Raw genomic sequence first — 16,482 nt, forward strand, 5'->3', positions numbered from 1 at the left:
TAACGTGGTTAGTGTCGAGTTATATTGAATAAAATAATCAAGAATCCTATGCTGCCCCCATGTATGAGTTGGAGATTCTCAGCAAAATTTAAATTCATGGATAAGTATCGTGTTAGCGATGGCAGGGAATGATATAAGGAACAAAATTTACAGAAAATGGATTCTTAAAACTCCCAAGAATCAAAGTTTCTGTCAAATAATACATCATATAATTGTGTTACTAATGAATCTTAATGTTAAAAACACAATCTTATGTTATGTTCAAATATCCTCTACAGGTGATTAAAGAAGGAAAATGGGAACAGAAAATGGAAACTCTATTAGTCACTGAAATTTATGTGTAGTAGTTCATATGTTTGTGTCAACTTTTGGTTTAATCAAACATTCTTAAATGGAAATTAAACCTTAAATTAAAAATGAATTCACCCATAAAACTTCTGCTTATTAGTGTACAGAGAAACATAAATATACAAAAGCATCTCATGTGATGTTTCATCAACCCTTCTCTATTTCAACACAAATAGCCGCATACAAACGACTTTTCCACAAGGGGTATTCAAAAAGTTGTTTTTCTATTAGTCCACAGAAGAAAAAAAAAAAGCAAGCGTATGATGCTGAATGACATTGTTTGATTCATGTTTATTAGTATATTATAAGGGGAGAATCTTAGTAAAGTTCTTTTCAAGGAAAAAAAATTTAGGGAAAGTACAATGTTTTGTTAGTGGAAATAAAAAGTTGGACAACAAAAATTACTCGAAATGATTCTCTTTCTATCTATTAAGAATGATTTATTTTAGATTTCGACTCATCATCATCATCTTCGGCTTTATCCTCATAGACAGCCCGGAGACAAGATTTCAATTTAGGGGGGGCGCAATGTAAAAGTAAATAAATTTACCAACCGGCTAGTGGACTAGCGGTATCAGCCTCTTACCTTTCAAAGAGAAGTCAGGGGTTCGAGTCTCAAAAGAGACAAGTGTGTGTGAGTACCAACTAAGAAAAAAAAAAAAAAAAAAAAAAAAAAAAAAAAAAAAAAAAAAGAAGAAGAAGATAATCATTGCTAAATAATATGATAATCAATTAGTGTTATAAGAAAGATAAATAATTGACCAATATAAAAAATCTAAAAATTATTCGGTAATATTTTCATTGTACACCTTTGTATGAAATTACACCCATTGACTTCATAAATGTCAAGGCTAGTGAAAAAAAAAAGTTAAAAGTGCAAAAAGAAGAATTTAAAGAAGCAGTGAAAAAAAAGAAAAGAAAAAGAAAAAGGAAAGAAAAATGAGAAAAGTTTGAAAGAAAAAAAAAAAAAATAGAGTCTAATTGAAGAAGAAGATTTAGCTTTTTTTATATGAAAATTAAAGGAATCTAAGAGATATTTTAGAAATTAAAAAATTTAGAGGGGGCATTATATACAAATTTTCCTAAATATATAGAAAAACAAAGAAATTTGCCTTATATTTATAGTTGGTGGAGCCAGGTTAGGGCCAGGCAATATTGACCTTGGTGCCTACCCTCAAGGCTTTATTCCTAGCTAACCCACCACTAGGCCATTAGAACGCATTGTGTCATAGACGGGTGTTGAACCTTATATATAATACTTTACTTTCCCCAGGCGATGTGGAATCATGACACCCTATAGCCTGCCAGCGTGATAGCTCGTCCAGTGTCTCACACCTGCCCACAGAGACTGTCACAAACACCCGTGGGGACCCAACGTTCTTGTTGGGCACACTTCTAGCTGGGTTTCGGCTCTGATACCATTTGTAACAACCCTCACCCTACACAGACACAATATTGTGGCGACCTTGTGGGTGGATGTGCCGTGTGCGGGTGCAAGAGATACTGACAGACTATCACACTGGGCGAGCTACAGGTGCACAATCCCCCATCGCCTAGGTGTGGAAAGGGGAAGTGCTATATATATGTAAGATTTGTACACTCCAATTGATATGAGGCCTTTTAAGGTAAAATTCAAAAGCAAAACCATGCAAGTTCGGGGCCAAAACGGACAATATCATACCATGTGGTGGAGTGCGTCAGTACGTGAATTATCTTTTTCCATTCCTTCCTATTATACAAATAGTCAACTTTAATCAAATCCAACATTCATATGAAAAGATGAACTTCAATTTTAATCTAAGTACCCTGGTCATGTCCAAATGTTAATCCAAGTACCCTGTTTATCTCCCTAAGTGCATCCAGAGAAATAAATTAAGATTTTAGTCTAGCACTTTCTTTAGAAGGATTTCACTACTGATATTTGTTCATGAGGCAGTTTAAATGAAATTACAAGGGACATTAATTTTTCTCCAATGAAGAAGATAATAACTCACATTTTAAAGGCATATTTATGTATGTCAGATTATGGAGAAGTACGACATTTTATTTCTAGGATCCTCAAATCGTAGCATTAAACAGTAAAACTTAAGCATAATATACTATTTCAAACAAATTTCTTGGTGAGGACATATAATATTTCTCAATACCTGATTTTGCTCTTCAAGAAAGCTTCTTTCGCTACCAAATTGCCACGCACAGATTCGACACTTCAACATGGGGCATTAGCACTGCAATTTTTCATTCCTCCCACATGATCGGGAGGAAAAAAAAAAAAATCCATGGTTAGTGTTGAGTTATATTGAATAAAGTAATCAAGAATCCTCTGTCACCCACATGTTTGAGGTGGAGAGTCTCAGCAAAATTTAATTTCATGGATAAGTATTGTATTCGTGATGGCAGGGAATGATGGAGGGAACAAAATTTATTTTAAAAAAATGGAATCCTAAAACTCCAGAGAATCAAAGTTTATGTCAAATAATATATCATATAATTGTGTTACTAATGAATCTTAATGTTAAAAACACAATCTTATGTTATGTTCAAATCCTCTACAGGTGATCAAAGAAGGAAAATTGGAACAGAAAATGGAAACACTATTAGTCACTGAAATTTATGTGTAGTAGTTCATATGTTTGTGTCAACTTTTGGTTTAATAAAAATTTAAACCTTAAATTAAAAATAAATTCACCCATAAAACTTCTGCTTATTGGTGTACAAAGAAACATAAATATACAAAAGCATCTCATGTGCTGTTTAATCAACCCTGCTCTATTTCAACACAAATAGCCGCATACAAATGACTTTTCCACAAGGGGTATTCAAAAGAGGGGGAAAAAAAAACACAGATAAAGATGATGATGAAGAATTGAAAAAGCAAGCTTATGATGCTGAATGACATTGTTTGATTCATGTTTATTAGTATATTATGAGTGGAGAATCTTAGTAAATTCTTTTTAAGGAAAAAAAATAATTAGGAAAGGTACAAGGCTTTACTAGTGGAAATAAAAAGTTGGATGACAAAAATTTCTCGAAATGATTCTCTCTCTATCCATTAATAATTATTTATTTTAGATTTCGACTCATCATCATCATCATCATCATCATCTTTGCCTTTTTCCTCATAGAGATGGATTCGGCCACATGAATTATCTTTTTCCATTCCTTCCCAACTTTAATCATATACAACATTCATGTCCAAATGTTAATCTAAGTACCCTGTTGATAATAAATTAAGATTTTAGTCTTGACACTTTCTTTAGAAGGATTTCACTACTGATATTTGTTCATGAGCAGTTGAAATGAAATTACAAGGGACATTATTTTCTCCAATGCAGAAGATAAGAACTCATATTTTAAAGGCATATTTATGCATGTCAGATTATGCAGAAGTACGACATTATATTTCTAGGATCCTCAAATCGAAGCATTAATAACAAATAAAACATAAAACAGTAAAACTCGAGCATAATATATTATTTGAAATTAATTTCTTGGTGAGGACAGATTATATTTTTCAATACCTGATTTTGCTCTTAAAGAACTATTTCCATGCAAAAACTAGTTTAGGCCCAGACCAGAACAATTCTCAGAATAGCAAGCAAGAGTGAAATGATAAGGATTAAGTAATGTTATATAACAAACTCAAAAGTGTAGAATAAATCAGCTCAAACATGAGTATCCCAAACATTTTGAGCCAAAAATAATTACCCATTCGTGTTATATGACATGAATGAATTAAAGAAATCAAGAGGTTAACTTTTTAGAAAAGTTTGGTTCAATTTTTATGTGAAGTATTTAAACATTAGGAGCTTTAAAGGCTGATAAAATAGTAAAAATAAAAATAAATATCAGATACAACCTTATTACTGTTACAGTTCATTTCCCTACTGTATTTATTCTCTTAACTAGAAAGTTAAGAGAATAAATACAACTTACTCAAAATAAAAGAACAACAATTTAGAGAAAAGCATATATTGCTCGATCCCCTTTATTGGAGGTCTATGCCTCTATCTATATGCAAAAAGATGGTGGAATTATGGTAAAATTCGCCCTGCTTGTCCTCCAATTCATTCCATATATAATTCTTTACCTACAAAGTTCTTTCCTTTTGTAATTCCTTCTATGCCAGACTTTTCTCATGCAAAACTTCCTTATATGAAGAATCCTTAAGTAAACTGGACTTTGATTAATTCGAACTGGACTTTGATTAATTCGAACTGGACTTGGATTAGGATGTGAATGGGCCAAACGAATTTATTGCAGGTTAAGAGGTTAATGTTAGTAACCTTGGGTCAATGACAACTTTAGTTGGGCTTTGCCAAGATCGGGCTTTGATGGGCTTTTGGAGATCAATTGGGATTCGGACTTACTTTAATGATGTGGCTGATTCTTATTGGAGGGGAGATTTTCCCCTCCACACCTACGTTGTTCCTTCAACAATCAATTTATAGGTTAAAAGGTCTTAATCTCCTATTCTCCTGAAGAACATTTTCAGGAAAAAAAAGGTCTCATGATCCATGTAAGAAGAGTACAAATATATAAACATCAGGAATCAAAATTGCTCTTATTTGTCAGCAACTAGTGTTGAACAGATCCAAAGTTAATCATACCTTGTTGACAAAAAGGCAGAATGGAGATCTCATGTATCAAATCAGATGCTGCTGCATCGATTTGTCAGATATATTGTCTGCTTTCATCTTCAATCCTTATTAACCACCGTAGCCATTGTGTAATGTTTAATCATACCTTGTCAACAAAAACAAAGAGCTTATATCTCAAGTAGTATATCAGACCATTCTCAATATATTTACTCATATACTATTTGCTTTCTTCTTCATTCCTTGTCAACTACTATGTCACTGTGTGATGAAAAAGAATATTACTCTCGTTAAAACTAGTGCAATTTCAGCCAACATGAGCGATATGTCCACCTCTCCAAAGGGGAAGTTGAGGGTTCAGGCCCTAGTGGGGGCATGAGTAAGTGACTAACTTACCTATTGATAATATATATATAGAGAGAGAGAGACACACACACACATATATAAGATAACATTCCAATTTAACATATTGGAAAAAACTACTCTTTCAAATTTGAAAACCATGAAATGTTCGTGTATTTTATATATAAGCAACAACAGAATGTCCCTAACTGCTCTTCTTCTCACATAAAATAGAGCTGATAAACCGGCATTTAAAATATTTTATCACAAGTATTTTATCATCCAAGAATGAAAGAATTTTCTACGAGTCTTATAGAAAAACATTAATAGTCATTAAGACAAATGAAAATATCAATTCAAAGATTTGATCACAAGTTCACATGTTTTACAGCTAGATTCTCTTCAGTTCGCAGTCTCTTGAAGCCTTGGAGGAAACTACGTCATATTAAAGCATTTGGCGGGAATAGCATGTCATCAATTAATTGCTCAGCTTCCTTGAGATGCCGATATTTTGCCAACTAATCCACCACAAGAAGATAGTGATCCGTGTCTGGTTCAACCCCATAATTTCTCTTCCTTCAATAATCGACCATGTCTGCATGCCGAAGGGACAGACAGCAACACCATCTGGCTTAAACCCCATCACCTCCATTTCTTGGAACCTTTCCAAGGACTCGGTTGCAAGTCCATGGAGCCCAAGGGCAGAAATTTAGAGCAGTCCATGAGATTAGATATGCATTCATCATCTCAATGAATATTTTAAATGAGCACACTAGGCTCCCACATTTCCCATACATGGCTATCATTACGTTGCAGACAAATATGTCACAGCAATTAATATCAGTCTTTATGATAAGGCCATGAAGAGAACTACCCAAAGCAAGGTTGCAAAGTTTAGTGCAAACACTCAGGAGACTAACATATGTGTAATTGTCAAGGTTGCAATGTTTAGTATTAACTCATTGGATAAATATTGTGTTAGTGATGGCAGGGAATGATTGTGGGAACAAATTTATAAAATGGATTGCTAAAACCTTAAAGCGTCAAAGTTTACATCAAATACATTATATAATTGTGTCAACAATGAAGCTTAATGTTGAAAATATAATCTTATGTTCTGTTCACATCCCTGACAAGTAATCAACGAAGGAAAATGAGAACATCACTGAAATTTATGTGGTGTAGTTCATGATGCAATTTTAGCCAAATTAGAGAGGACATGACTTTGTTGTTCGAAAGAGTGCTATGATCATTCTCCGTGATGGCAGTTATGGGGTTTATCATATGTTTGAGTCATCTTTTGCTTTAATTAAACATTCTCAAATGGCAATTAAACCTTGAATTAAAAAAAAAATTCATCCATAACCTTATGTTTGTTAGTCTACAAATATACAAAAGCATCTCATGTGATATTTAATCAACCCTGCTCTATTTCAACTCAAATAGCCGCAAACAAATGACTTTTCCACAAGGGATATTCAGAAGTCATTTACCTAATGGTCCACAGGGAGAAAAAATAAAGGGCAGAAGAAGATGATGATGAACTGAAAAAGGAAACTTAGCATGCTGAATGACATTGTTGGATTCATGTTTATTAATTTATTACAAGTGGAGAATCTTAGTAAGTTCCCTTTAAGGAAATTTTTTTAGGAAAGGTACGAGGTTTTTCTAGTGGAAATAAAAGTTGAAGGACAAACACAACCGAAATGATTCTCTCTCTATCCATTAAGAATTATCAAAATTTAGATTTTGAAGAGTAAACTTTAATCGTATCCAATATTCATATGAAAAGATGAAGTTCAATGTTATATTAAGTACCCTGTTCTTGTCCCAAAGTGCATCGAGAGAAATTAATTAAGATTTTAGTCTGTCACTTTCTTTAGAAGAATTTAACTACAAATATTTGTTCATGCGGCGGTTTAAATGGAATCACAAGGGACATTAATTTTTCTCCAATGAAGAAGTTATGAACTCGCAATTTAAATGCATATTTCTGTGTATCAGATGATGCAGAAACTATGACATTTTATTTCTAGGACCCATAAATCGAAGCATTAATAACAATTAAAAATAAAACATTAAAATTTAAGCACAATAGATTGTTACAATTAATTTCTTGGTGAGGACAGATATGTCTTCAATACCTGATTTTGCTCTTAAAGAAATAGTTGCATGCAAAAACTAGTTTAGGACCAGAACCATTATCAGAATAGCAACCAAGAACAGCCGAGGCCCCAAAGCCAAATGATGAGAATCAAGCAATGTTTTACAACAAACTCAGAAGTGTACAAGAAGTCAGCACAAACATGAATGTACCACACATGTTGAGCCAAATATAAATACACGTTCATGTTAAAATCAAGAGGTTAAGTTCTCAGAAAAGTTCAGGTCATTTTAATGTGAAGGATTAAAACTTTCAGGAGCTTTAAAGGCAGATAAAACACAGAAAAAGTAAAAAATAAAAATAAAAATCAGATGCAATTTATTACGACGACAGTTATTTTCCCTAAGTTGTTACTTCAACAATAAATTAACAGGTTACTCTCCAAAAATCTAAATAATAAATACAAAATACTACATGAATCACAATCAGTAAGCCTGCAACATAACTCTTATACAACATTTGCAGGAAAATAAGGTCTCATTATCCATTTATGAAGCAAATGTATAAACATCAGGAATCAAAATTGATTTCATTTATCAGCAATTTGTGTTGAACAGATCCAATGTTAATCATACCTTGTTGACAAAAGCACAGAATATAGCTCTCATGTATCAAATCAGATATTGCTCCATTGATTCCATCAGATATTGTTTGCTTGCATCTTCAATCCTTGTTAACTACTGTAACCACTGCATAATACTTAATCATACCTTGTCAATGAAAAGGAAGAACTTATATCTTAAATAGTATATAATTAGATAATTCTCCATCTATTTCCTCATATTCTGTTTGCTTTCTGCTTCATTCCTTGTCAACTACTATGCCACTATGATGAAAAAGTTCAAATGAGTATTATTCTCCTTAATCCCCGTATTCTCGTCCAATTTCAGCCCGCAACTTGAGATACCATCTACCACCAAAGCCTAGGCTTGAGCATTATGTCCTCCACCTCTCCAAAGGGGAGGTTGAAGGTTCAGCCCCAGTGGGGGCATGCGTGTGAGAATAGTTTACCTATCAAAAGAGAGAGTGAGAGAGAGATAACATTCAAATTTGATCTACTGAAAAAAAAAAAAAAAAAAAAAAAAAAAAAAAAATATTCTTTCAAATTTGAAAACCACAAAATGTTCATATAAATTATATATAAGTAACAATAGAATGTCCCTAACTACTCTTCATCTCATGTGAAATACCGTTAATGAACCGACATTTAATTTAATCCTCATTCTTAAAAGAAAAATATTTAATCATCTCAAGAATGAAAGAACTTTCTACAAGCCTTATAGAATACCATTAATACTCTTTTAAGACAAAAGAAAATATGAAATGATCACAAGTTTACATGTTTTACAGCTAGATTCTCTTCAATACGTGGTTTCTTGCAGCCTTGGAGGAAACTACGCCATATTAAGGCATTTGGTGGGAATGGCATGTCATCAATTAATTGCTCTGCTTCCTTGAGATTTCCATATTTAGCCAGTAAGTCCACCACAAGATGATAGTGATCCATGTTTGGTTCAACCCCATAATTTCTCTTCATTTGCCCAAACAATTCCTTCCCTTCCTTCACTAACCCACCATGTCTGCATGCTGAAAGCACAGCAATGAAAGCAACCCCATCTGGCTTAAACCCTATAGCCTCCATTTCTTGGAACCTTTCCAATGCCTCAGCTGCAAGTCCATGGAGTCCAAGGGCTGAAATTAGAGCAGTCCACGAGATTAGATTTTTATTCAACATCTCATTGAAGACTTTGACTGAGCTCTCTAGGCTCCCACATTTCCCATACATGTCTATCATTACATTGCAGACAAATATGTCACAGCAATTAAAATCAGTCTTTATGATAAGGCCATGTAGAGAACTACCCAAAGCAAGGTTGCAAAGTTTAGTGCAAACACTCAGGAGACTAACGTATGTGTAATTGTCAGGGTAGATTTGAGCCATCTGCATTTCCGTGAAAAGATCATAAACCTCCTTGTAATCACCATTGCGAGAACAAGCTGCAATCAATATGTTCCAAGATACGATGTCGGGTTCCTCAAGAACTGCAAACAATTCTTGAGTACTATGATACTGGCCAGTTCTGTTATAAATTCCAGCAATTATATTAGAGGGGACGACAGGAAGTGGTTCGTTAGTAGCAGCAACAAATACCAAGGCATCAGATATCTGACCACTTTTGGCATACGAGGAAATGAGAGAGCTTAATACATACTCATTCTGTTGGTAACCCATTTTTATTATCAAAGAATGAAGCTGCTTCAGCTCTAAGATGAAGGATGATTTTAGTATGGTAGAGAATGTAAACTCATTGGGGCAATAATCCAATTGAATCATTTCTCGCAGGAGTGAAACAGAAGTAGAAGGGCATTTCTTCGAGTAACCCATAATCAAAGCATTCCAGGAAACCAAATTCTTGTCATATATTTCATCAAAAGAGTGACGTGCCTCTTCCAACTTATCACATTTAGAATATAAATCAACTAATGCACTTCCAACAAATACATCAGATTCATACATGTTCTTGATTATTTTAGCATGGATGACTTCTCCATGCATTGGAACATGCAAACTGGTACACGAGTTAATAGCACTAACAAATGTAGTCTGGTTAGGTAAAACTCCATTCACACACATTTCCAAGAAGAGCTCTAATGCTTTGCCTGGTCTATCACTCTTTGCCAGAGCTCCAATGACTGTATTCCATGACACAATATCCCGAACAGGCACTTCCTCAAACAGTTTTTCCGCTAAGCAAGTGCCTGAGCACTTCACATACATATTGATAAGTGAATTCACAACTGACACTTCATATTCCAATGCTCTTTTAATCACTAACCCATGTATCTGTTCTCCAGATTCAAGGTCTTGCTCCAACACAAATCCAGATAAAACACCCACAAAAGAATATTCAGACAAGACCACTTCTGTTCTCATGAGCTCGCGGAACAAGAGAATACAATCTTCAGCTAACCCATGATGCCCAAACAAAGATATCATTGAATTCCATGTCACCAAGTTCTTTAGAGGCATCTCTTCAAAACTTCGAAGAGCCTCATCAAAGCACCCATGTCTAGAGAACAGACCAAACAATGCAGTCCCCGCAAACGCATCAGCACACATCAACCCAGTCTTCATAATCATTGCTTGCAACATAAATCCTCGACGGAGATCCAAAGAAGCACACGACAAGAGCCCACCGAATGTGAACTGGGTTGGCTCAAATCCAATGGCCCTCATCTCCAATAACAGCTTCCAAGCATCGTCTACATTCCCATGACGACTATAAGCACAAATCATCGTATTGTATGACACCACGTTTCGCTGTGGCATTTCGTCAAATAGTTTACGAGCAAACGATAATTCTCCAAGCGATTCGTATACAGACATGATATTATTGTTGAGGAAGATGGATTGGGGCGAACTCGAACCCAATGTAATGGTGAGTGCGTGGATTGATTTAGTTGCATCAAGTGATCGTTCCCTTGAGAATTCATGGAGTAGTTGCACGAGCAGTTGATGATTGATTTCTCCATTGAAGGGCCGAGGGAGGAGTGTGCCATGGAAATGACGGTAGTCTCGAATGGAGATTGATAATAGAAGTTGCTGGGAAGAAGAGAAACTATGGGTCAAGTTGAAGAACTGTACAGACTTTGAAGCAACCGAAGCTGCCTTTCTCATGCAGACTCGGAAAAACACTAGTGCACTAAACACTAGTGATTTTAGGGTGTGTAAAACTGAAAATTGGAAAAAAGAGAGCTAGGATTTGGAGCTGCTTGTTTTGCCATAGAATTATGGCTGAATCATCTACATTTGTGTTGGAATGTTTACTTTTCTGTCATGTTGTTATTGGTTGACAGTATTTGTCATAACAGCAAATATCTATGAGTTGGCTTTTGGTTCATTCTTCTTTCAGTCTCAATGTCTCATGCCAAGTGGCACATGGAAATGCCTGGTAAGAACTAATTGGTCTGTGCGACCAATTCAAGTATTTGTCGCATTTAAAATTTATTTGAATGTTGTACTCTCCATAATTGTTTTGGTTATTTACTAAGTGAAATAAAAAATAAATAATTTTGTGAGGCCAATGGATACACAAAATTATAATCTCTCCTCACTCTCTAGTGACACTGTTCATGCCCCTCTCTGTTCCGTTTTGCGTTTCTCTCTTGGTAGAGGTGCTTTGTTCTTCAGAGTTTTGAGCTTCTCAAGTTGGCGTGTTTCTATGAGATGGATTCCCTGTTCAATTCAGTAAAACGTTCATGTGGTCGGTCGAATCAGATGGAATTTTGGGTCTTACGGGCTGTTGGATCGAGCATATTGAATGGTGGATGGCTTATTGTCCAATCTCCTCAGTTATTCCCTTTTGATTCAAGTATTGGGTTGGTTTTATTCGCATCTGTTTGGCTCGCGAGAAAACGCTGGTTCCGCTTTCCGGATTGTGTGGAAATGTGGAATAGAATAGTGTGGTGTGCGGGCGTGCTAGGAACTGCAGTAGTTCCAAAGTAGAAATCCGAATGGTTATCCAGTTGGAAAGTTGTAGGGATCAGGCGATTGTACGAAGGTCTGGAATGACCACCTTCAAAGGGTCTTTTTTGCCTTTAAACAAAGACTTTAAACTATTCTATGGCTAATGGAAATGAAGACGGTATTGAGGTGCAAGTGCTGGAAATTAAAGTAATTGAAACTGCAAGACTGAAAATTAAGATAACTGAAGTGCATGATTGGAAATTAGAGAATTGAAGTGCAGTGCTTGGAAACTAGAGAATTGAAGTACAATGCTTAGCTGAAAGTAACAAAAGGAGTACAGGACTGGAAATTCATCGCATGGAATGAAAGCTATATAGAATAGCAAAGTGCTGGACTCAACTTAAAAGTGTGTAAATTCATTGTTGAAATGGAAAGTACATGAACTAGCAAAGTGCTAGATTTAGACATAATGTAAATTCATTGTTGGAATGAAAGGTACATGAAATAGCAAAGATGATGTGTTTGTATGCTGGGCAGGCAGGGTTTGCAAACTAGCCTTGGGTGCTCTATTTATAGAGCTCTTCATTGCATGCAGCAACTTGATGTGGCACCTTCAGCAACTTTGAAGTGGACTGATTCTAGACTGCCAAGTGTCCCATGTTCTCTTGGCAGTTGTAATTTCTTTTCAGTTAAACTTCTCCTTGCTCCTTATTTCTTTTGATGCATAACTCAAACCATGTTTGTAGTAGTCCTTCACGAACTTGCACCGTGGGTAGTTTTTGGAGTGAAATTCCACTTGTCTTCTTCACAATTTGACACGCGTCCCACGTTTTCTTGTTCTTCTTCCGTCTCCTATGAATTTTTCCTCCAATTTAGACATGATTTAATCACCTTAAACCCATCATCTAAAATCCACATCAACCGTTTTCAGTTAGTGGTAGTAGTTGCATGAGACACTACCACTTTCAACTAATCTTATTCCACGATCTTATGTAATCCCTTCCTTCTTTAAAGTCATTCTTCTGTATAATTTCTATATATATCATGCATGTATATAGAAGTTATTCACAAACCACGTTCTCCTGGCTTTGGGTAACTTCCTTCCAATTGAACTTTCCATTTTGGTCTTTGTATCACGACGCCGTGGTCCCTTTCTTTCAGCGATTTCTTCATCGTGGAAAATATATATATATATATATATATCCGTGAATACATTATCCCCTACATCTACTGACCATGATCTCCATATTTTAATTACCTTCCTTAATCAAACTTTCCCTTCTTGCTTGATGGCATCATGGTCCCTGAATTTCAGTAACTTCTATATCGTGGGAAATATTCCATCTATGGCGTCGTGGTCTCTTCTTTCAGCGATTTCCCTTTCGTGAGTCATATCTGATACATAAATATATATCCATAAATACAGATATTCCCCACGTCCATTATTCTTCTGTAACTTTCCTCAACCAAACATTCCTTCCTGTTTTTACGGCATCATGCTCTCAGGGCGCAAGCAACTTCTTTTAAATCATGGGTTTAATATATATATATATATTAAACCCACGATTTAAAAGAATTATAGCACCAAATACTGACTAGGTCTGAACAAGCGGCTGAGATTTCCTAAAAATAAGGAGAAATTCCAGCCCCACGTTCTCCTCTCTTGACTTGGTCAATCTTGAAAGAATTAATCCACCGTGGCAAGTTCAATAAGACTTGCTATGTGTTAATAAATCATTAGTTGGCTAATCTGTGACTTTAAACTTCTCATGAGGTTGCACTCATAATAGTAACTCCATGCCACCTTTTTAGGACATTATATCCCAAACTTGGTAAGTCCTAATGGGACTCACCACTTTCCTTCAATTCAACAATTCCACATGGTGGAACTTCTCTCGACCAATCACTCTTCTAATGAAACTACGTAGTTTCAATGTCCCAAAAGAATATATTAACCAGAATTACAATCCAGCATGGCGAGTTCCATTAGACCTTGCCATATTTCTCTTTTCTAGTGGTAACCCATGTCAATAATTACATGTCACGCCTTCCTTTGTTAGATAATTAGTGTAGAAACCCCATATGGTAAGCTCGCTAAAACTCGCCATTTGTCATCTTTCTATTGGACAAAAATAATGGAGTAAACATATGCCCCTCAAATTCCATGCCTTGTGGAACAACTTGATGACAAGGCATGGGATTTAAACCCTCGCCATCATGGCCTACTTAATCTTTAATGTTCCATAGCTGGCTTATGAGTTCCATCCATACCAACCTCTTTTGTCGCCAACCATAAACATATCATAAAAAATCTTATCTGTTTCCTTCTTCTAAATTTCAAAATTCCATCTAGACCCCTTCTGAATATGCCCTTAGAAACTCAAGATAATTATTAAAAGGAAACTTTCTATGTAATACGTGGCTGCTCCCTCGGCTTCTTCTCTATCACTGATTCCGTATCCCAAAGGAGTCCTATCTATTTATGGCTTAGTGCTGTCAGACTTCCCAATCCTCGTTATTTCCTTTTTAAATTTCAAAAATCCTCTAACTACTCCTTCAAAAACAAAGGCATCCTTGGACTCCGGAGATTTACCACAATCAAATCAAATCTTCCACGTGTTATCTGACTGGTCTCTTGATTCTCCCTATGCTACTCTTTCTTACCGCTAAACACGTTCCGTCTTCAAATAGACTTCTTATCTATTTATGGCAGTACATCATTCAGCTTCCAAAACTCTTAAGACTTCCCTTTTTGAATTTCGAAAACCCCAACCAACAATCCTCAGAAAACGTCTTTAGTCTTTAAAACCTTCCTCATCACTCCTACATATATATGTATACCTTCTGTCCTTATCACTTACCTAAAACCCTTTCTTCTATCTTCTTTTTTCTTCCTCTCCAAACAGAAATCCTAAAAGAAAAAGACCTCAGTCATGAATCATGGCTCCTAAGAAACCCTCCAAACAAACCACTAGTTCATCCCTGCCAGCCCCTTCTATTCAAAGCAAAGTCAAAACTCGAAGTCATAGCCACCAAGTTCAAATGCTTTTGAAGTCTTTAAACCCTGCCAGACTTCATCTCGAGCCTTTAGTTGATCTCAAAGACTCTTTAGTTGGACTGGGTCCAGCTTTCACTGATGTAGCCCCCTCTAAACTGGCTGAATTCTATCCTTCCTGTAAGTCCCCTCTCCCCTTTGAGTCAGAATTTCCTCTTATCTCAAAGAAAGGGAAAAAGGTGAAACCTTCTTTCAACATCAGAAATTGGCTAACATACCGCTCATCTTGGTCCTCTTGGGTAAGTCGCCTTTCCAAGGATGAAAAGATTTCTTCGCAGTGGAAAAAATAAGGCATATTTGATATCATTCAAATCAGTAAGTCTTCCATTACACTTGATCTGAACCTTCTCTTTCTAGCTCTCTTCTTTTGGTCTTTAACCACTAATTCTCTTCACCTTAAATGTGGCATGATGTCTCCCACTTTGAGAGATATTTGTTGCATTACAGGTCTTAAACCCCATGGAGATGATGTAAGTGCCACCCTCTATATTGATCATTTTCTCTTTCCTACCAAAAACACTGGAAGTAAGAAATTTATCTCCTCTCATCTTCCTTTTATCAAACATTGCAAGAAAACCGGGCCAGTTCAAGAAGAAAAACACATTGCTTCCCTGATCTGTTGGCTTCCTGGCCATTTGTTGTGTGTTCCATCTGGCCAAGTTACAAAAGACTTTGTCCAAGTAGCCATTTCCTTAGCCAGAAATGGAGACTTGGCCCTGGCCCCTCTTGTGCTTTCTCAATTATACAGAGGCCTGGACGACTTGCTTTATTCAAAATTTTCAAGGTTCCAAGGTCCATTCTGGTTATTCTAGATGTGGCTTAAAGTGTATTTTCAAAGTAGAACTTCACCCCTAGCCACTCAAACTGGAAAATCCCTCCTATGCTACTCCCTGGCAACAACAGACCCTTCTCCTTTCAGCTTTGCTGAAAACTTTGAATATTTCTATAATCCATGTGAAACTGGAGATGATGGATTCTTTGACCCATTTACTTCCCTTAACCGCATGCAATCATGGTTAGTTCCTTCTCCTAGAGTGTCTACCAAAAAACATTCTGAAGATTGGAAGAACATTTGGGCTAGCTTTCTTCTTGCCCGTGATCTTCATTATGGCACTGCCCAGTCCACTCTAAAGAACAACTTTTGCGGTGTCGAGTTATACAATCCAGCCCAATTGGCTAGGCAAATGGGTTTTACCCAAATGATTCCTTTACAACTTATAAGTCCTATAACAACTTCTTTGACCAATGAGTAAGGTTCACCAATGCAGAGCAATTTGCAGCAATTGACAAAGCTTATGCAACGGAAAGAGCAACTTTAAACTTCCAAGGCTATACTAGCAAGTCTCGGTCAGCCAATGAATTTGATGTATGGTGGTTAGCTTATATTTTTTCTACTCGGACAAAAAGAAAAATCACAAGGTTGTATGTGACTCCATCTTAGCTTCCTTCAAGCCTTTATCTCCAAATACAAATATATTTATTGCAAATTTCCCTTTTCATCTTCCCT

At 35.9% G+C, this 16,482-nt stretch overlaps 1 protein-coding gene across 1 annotated transcript; it reads right to left on the reverse strand.

Moving 5' to 3' along the window:
- Window positions 1-5,441: 5,441 nt before the first annotated feature.
- On the reverse strand, window positions 5,442-11,350 carry LOC132311257 (pentatricopeptide repeat-containing protein At3g58590). Its single transcript, XM_059809094.1, has 2 exons — window positions 8,792-11,350; window positions 5,442-8,463 (listed from the first exon to the last, which is right to left on the reverse strand). The coding sequence occupies exons 1-2, from the start codon at window positions 11,129-11,131 to the stop codon at window positions 8,389-8,391; spliced, it is 2,415 nt and encodes an 804-aa protein (XP_059665077.1). The 5' UTR covers window positions 11,132-11,350; the 3' UTR covers window positions 5,442-8,388.
- Window positions 11,351-16,482: the final 5,132 nt, after the last annotated feature.

The sequence above is a fragment of the Cornus florida genome, unplaced genomic scaffold, assembly GCF_030987335.1.
Source record: "Cornus florida cultivar Cherokee Brave unplaced genomic scaffold, ASM3098733v1 CherokeeBrave_3.0.0_Hap2_Chr06, whole genome shotgun sequence".
Classification (NCBI taxonomy): Eukaryota; Viridiplantae; Streptophyta; class Magnoliopsida; order Cornales; family Cornaceae; genus Cornus; species Cornus florida.

Bases quoted from the DNA above. Each gene is read 5' to 3' on its own strand.
- LOC132311257 (XM_059809094.1), bottom strand. From the start codon at position 11,131: ATGAGAAAGGCAGCTTCGGTTGCTTCAAAGTCTGTACAGTTCTTCAAC. The intron at 8,464-8,791 runs GTAAACTTGTGA...CTCTTTTGATAG, and splicing joins AGAATCTAGCTGTAAAACAT to GTAAACTATTCTCACACGCA.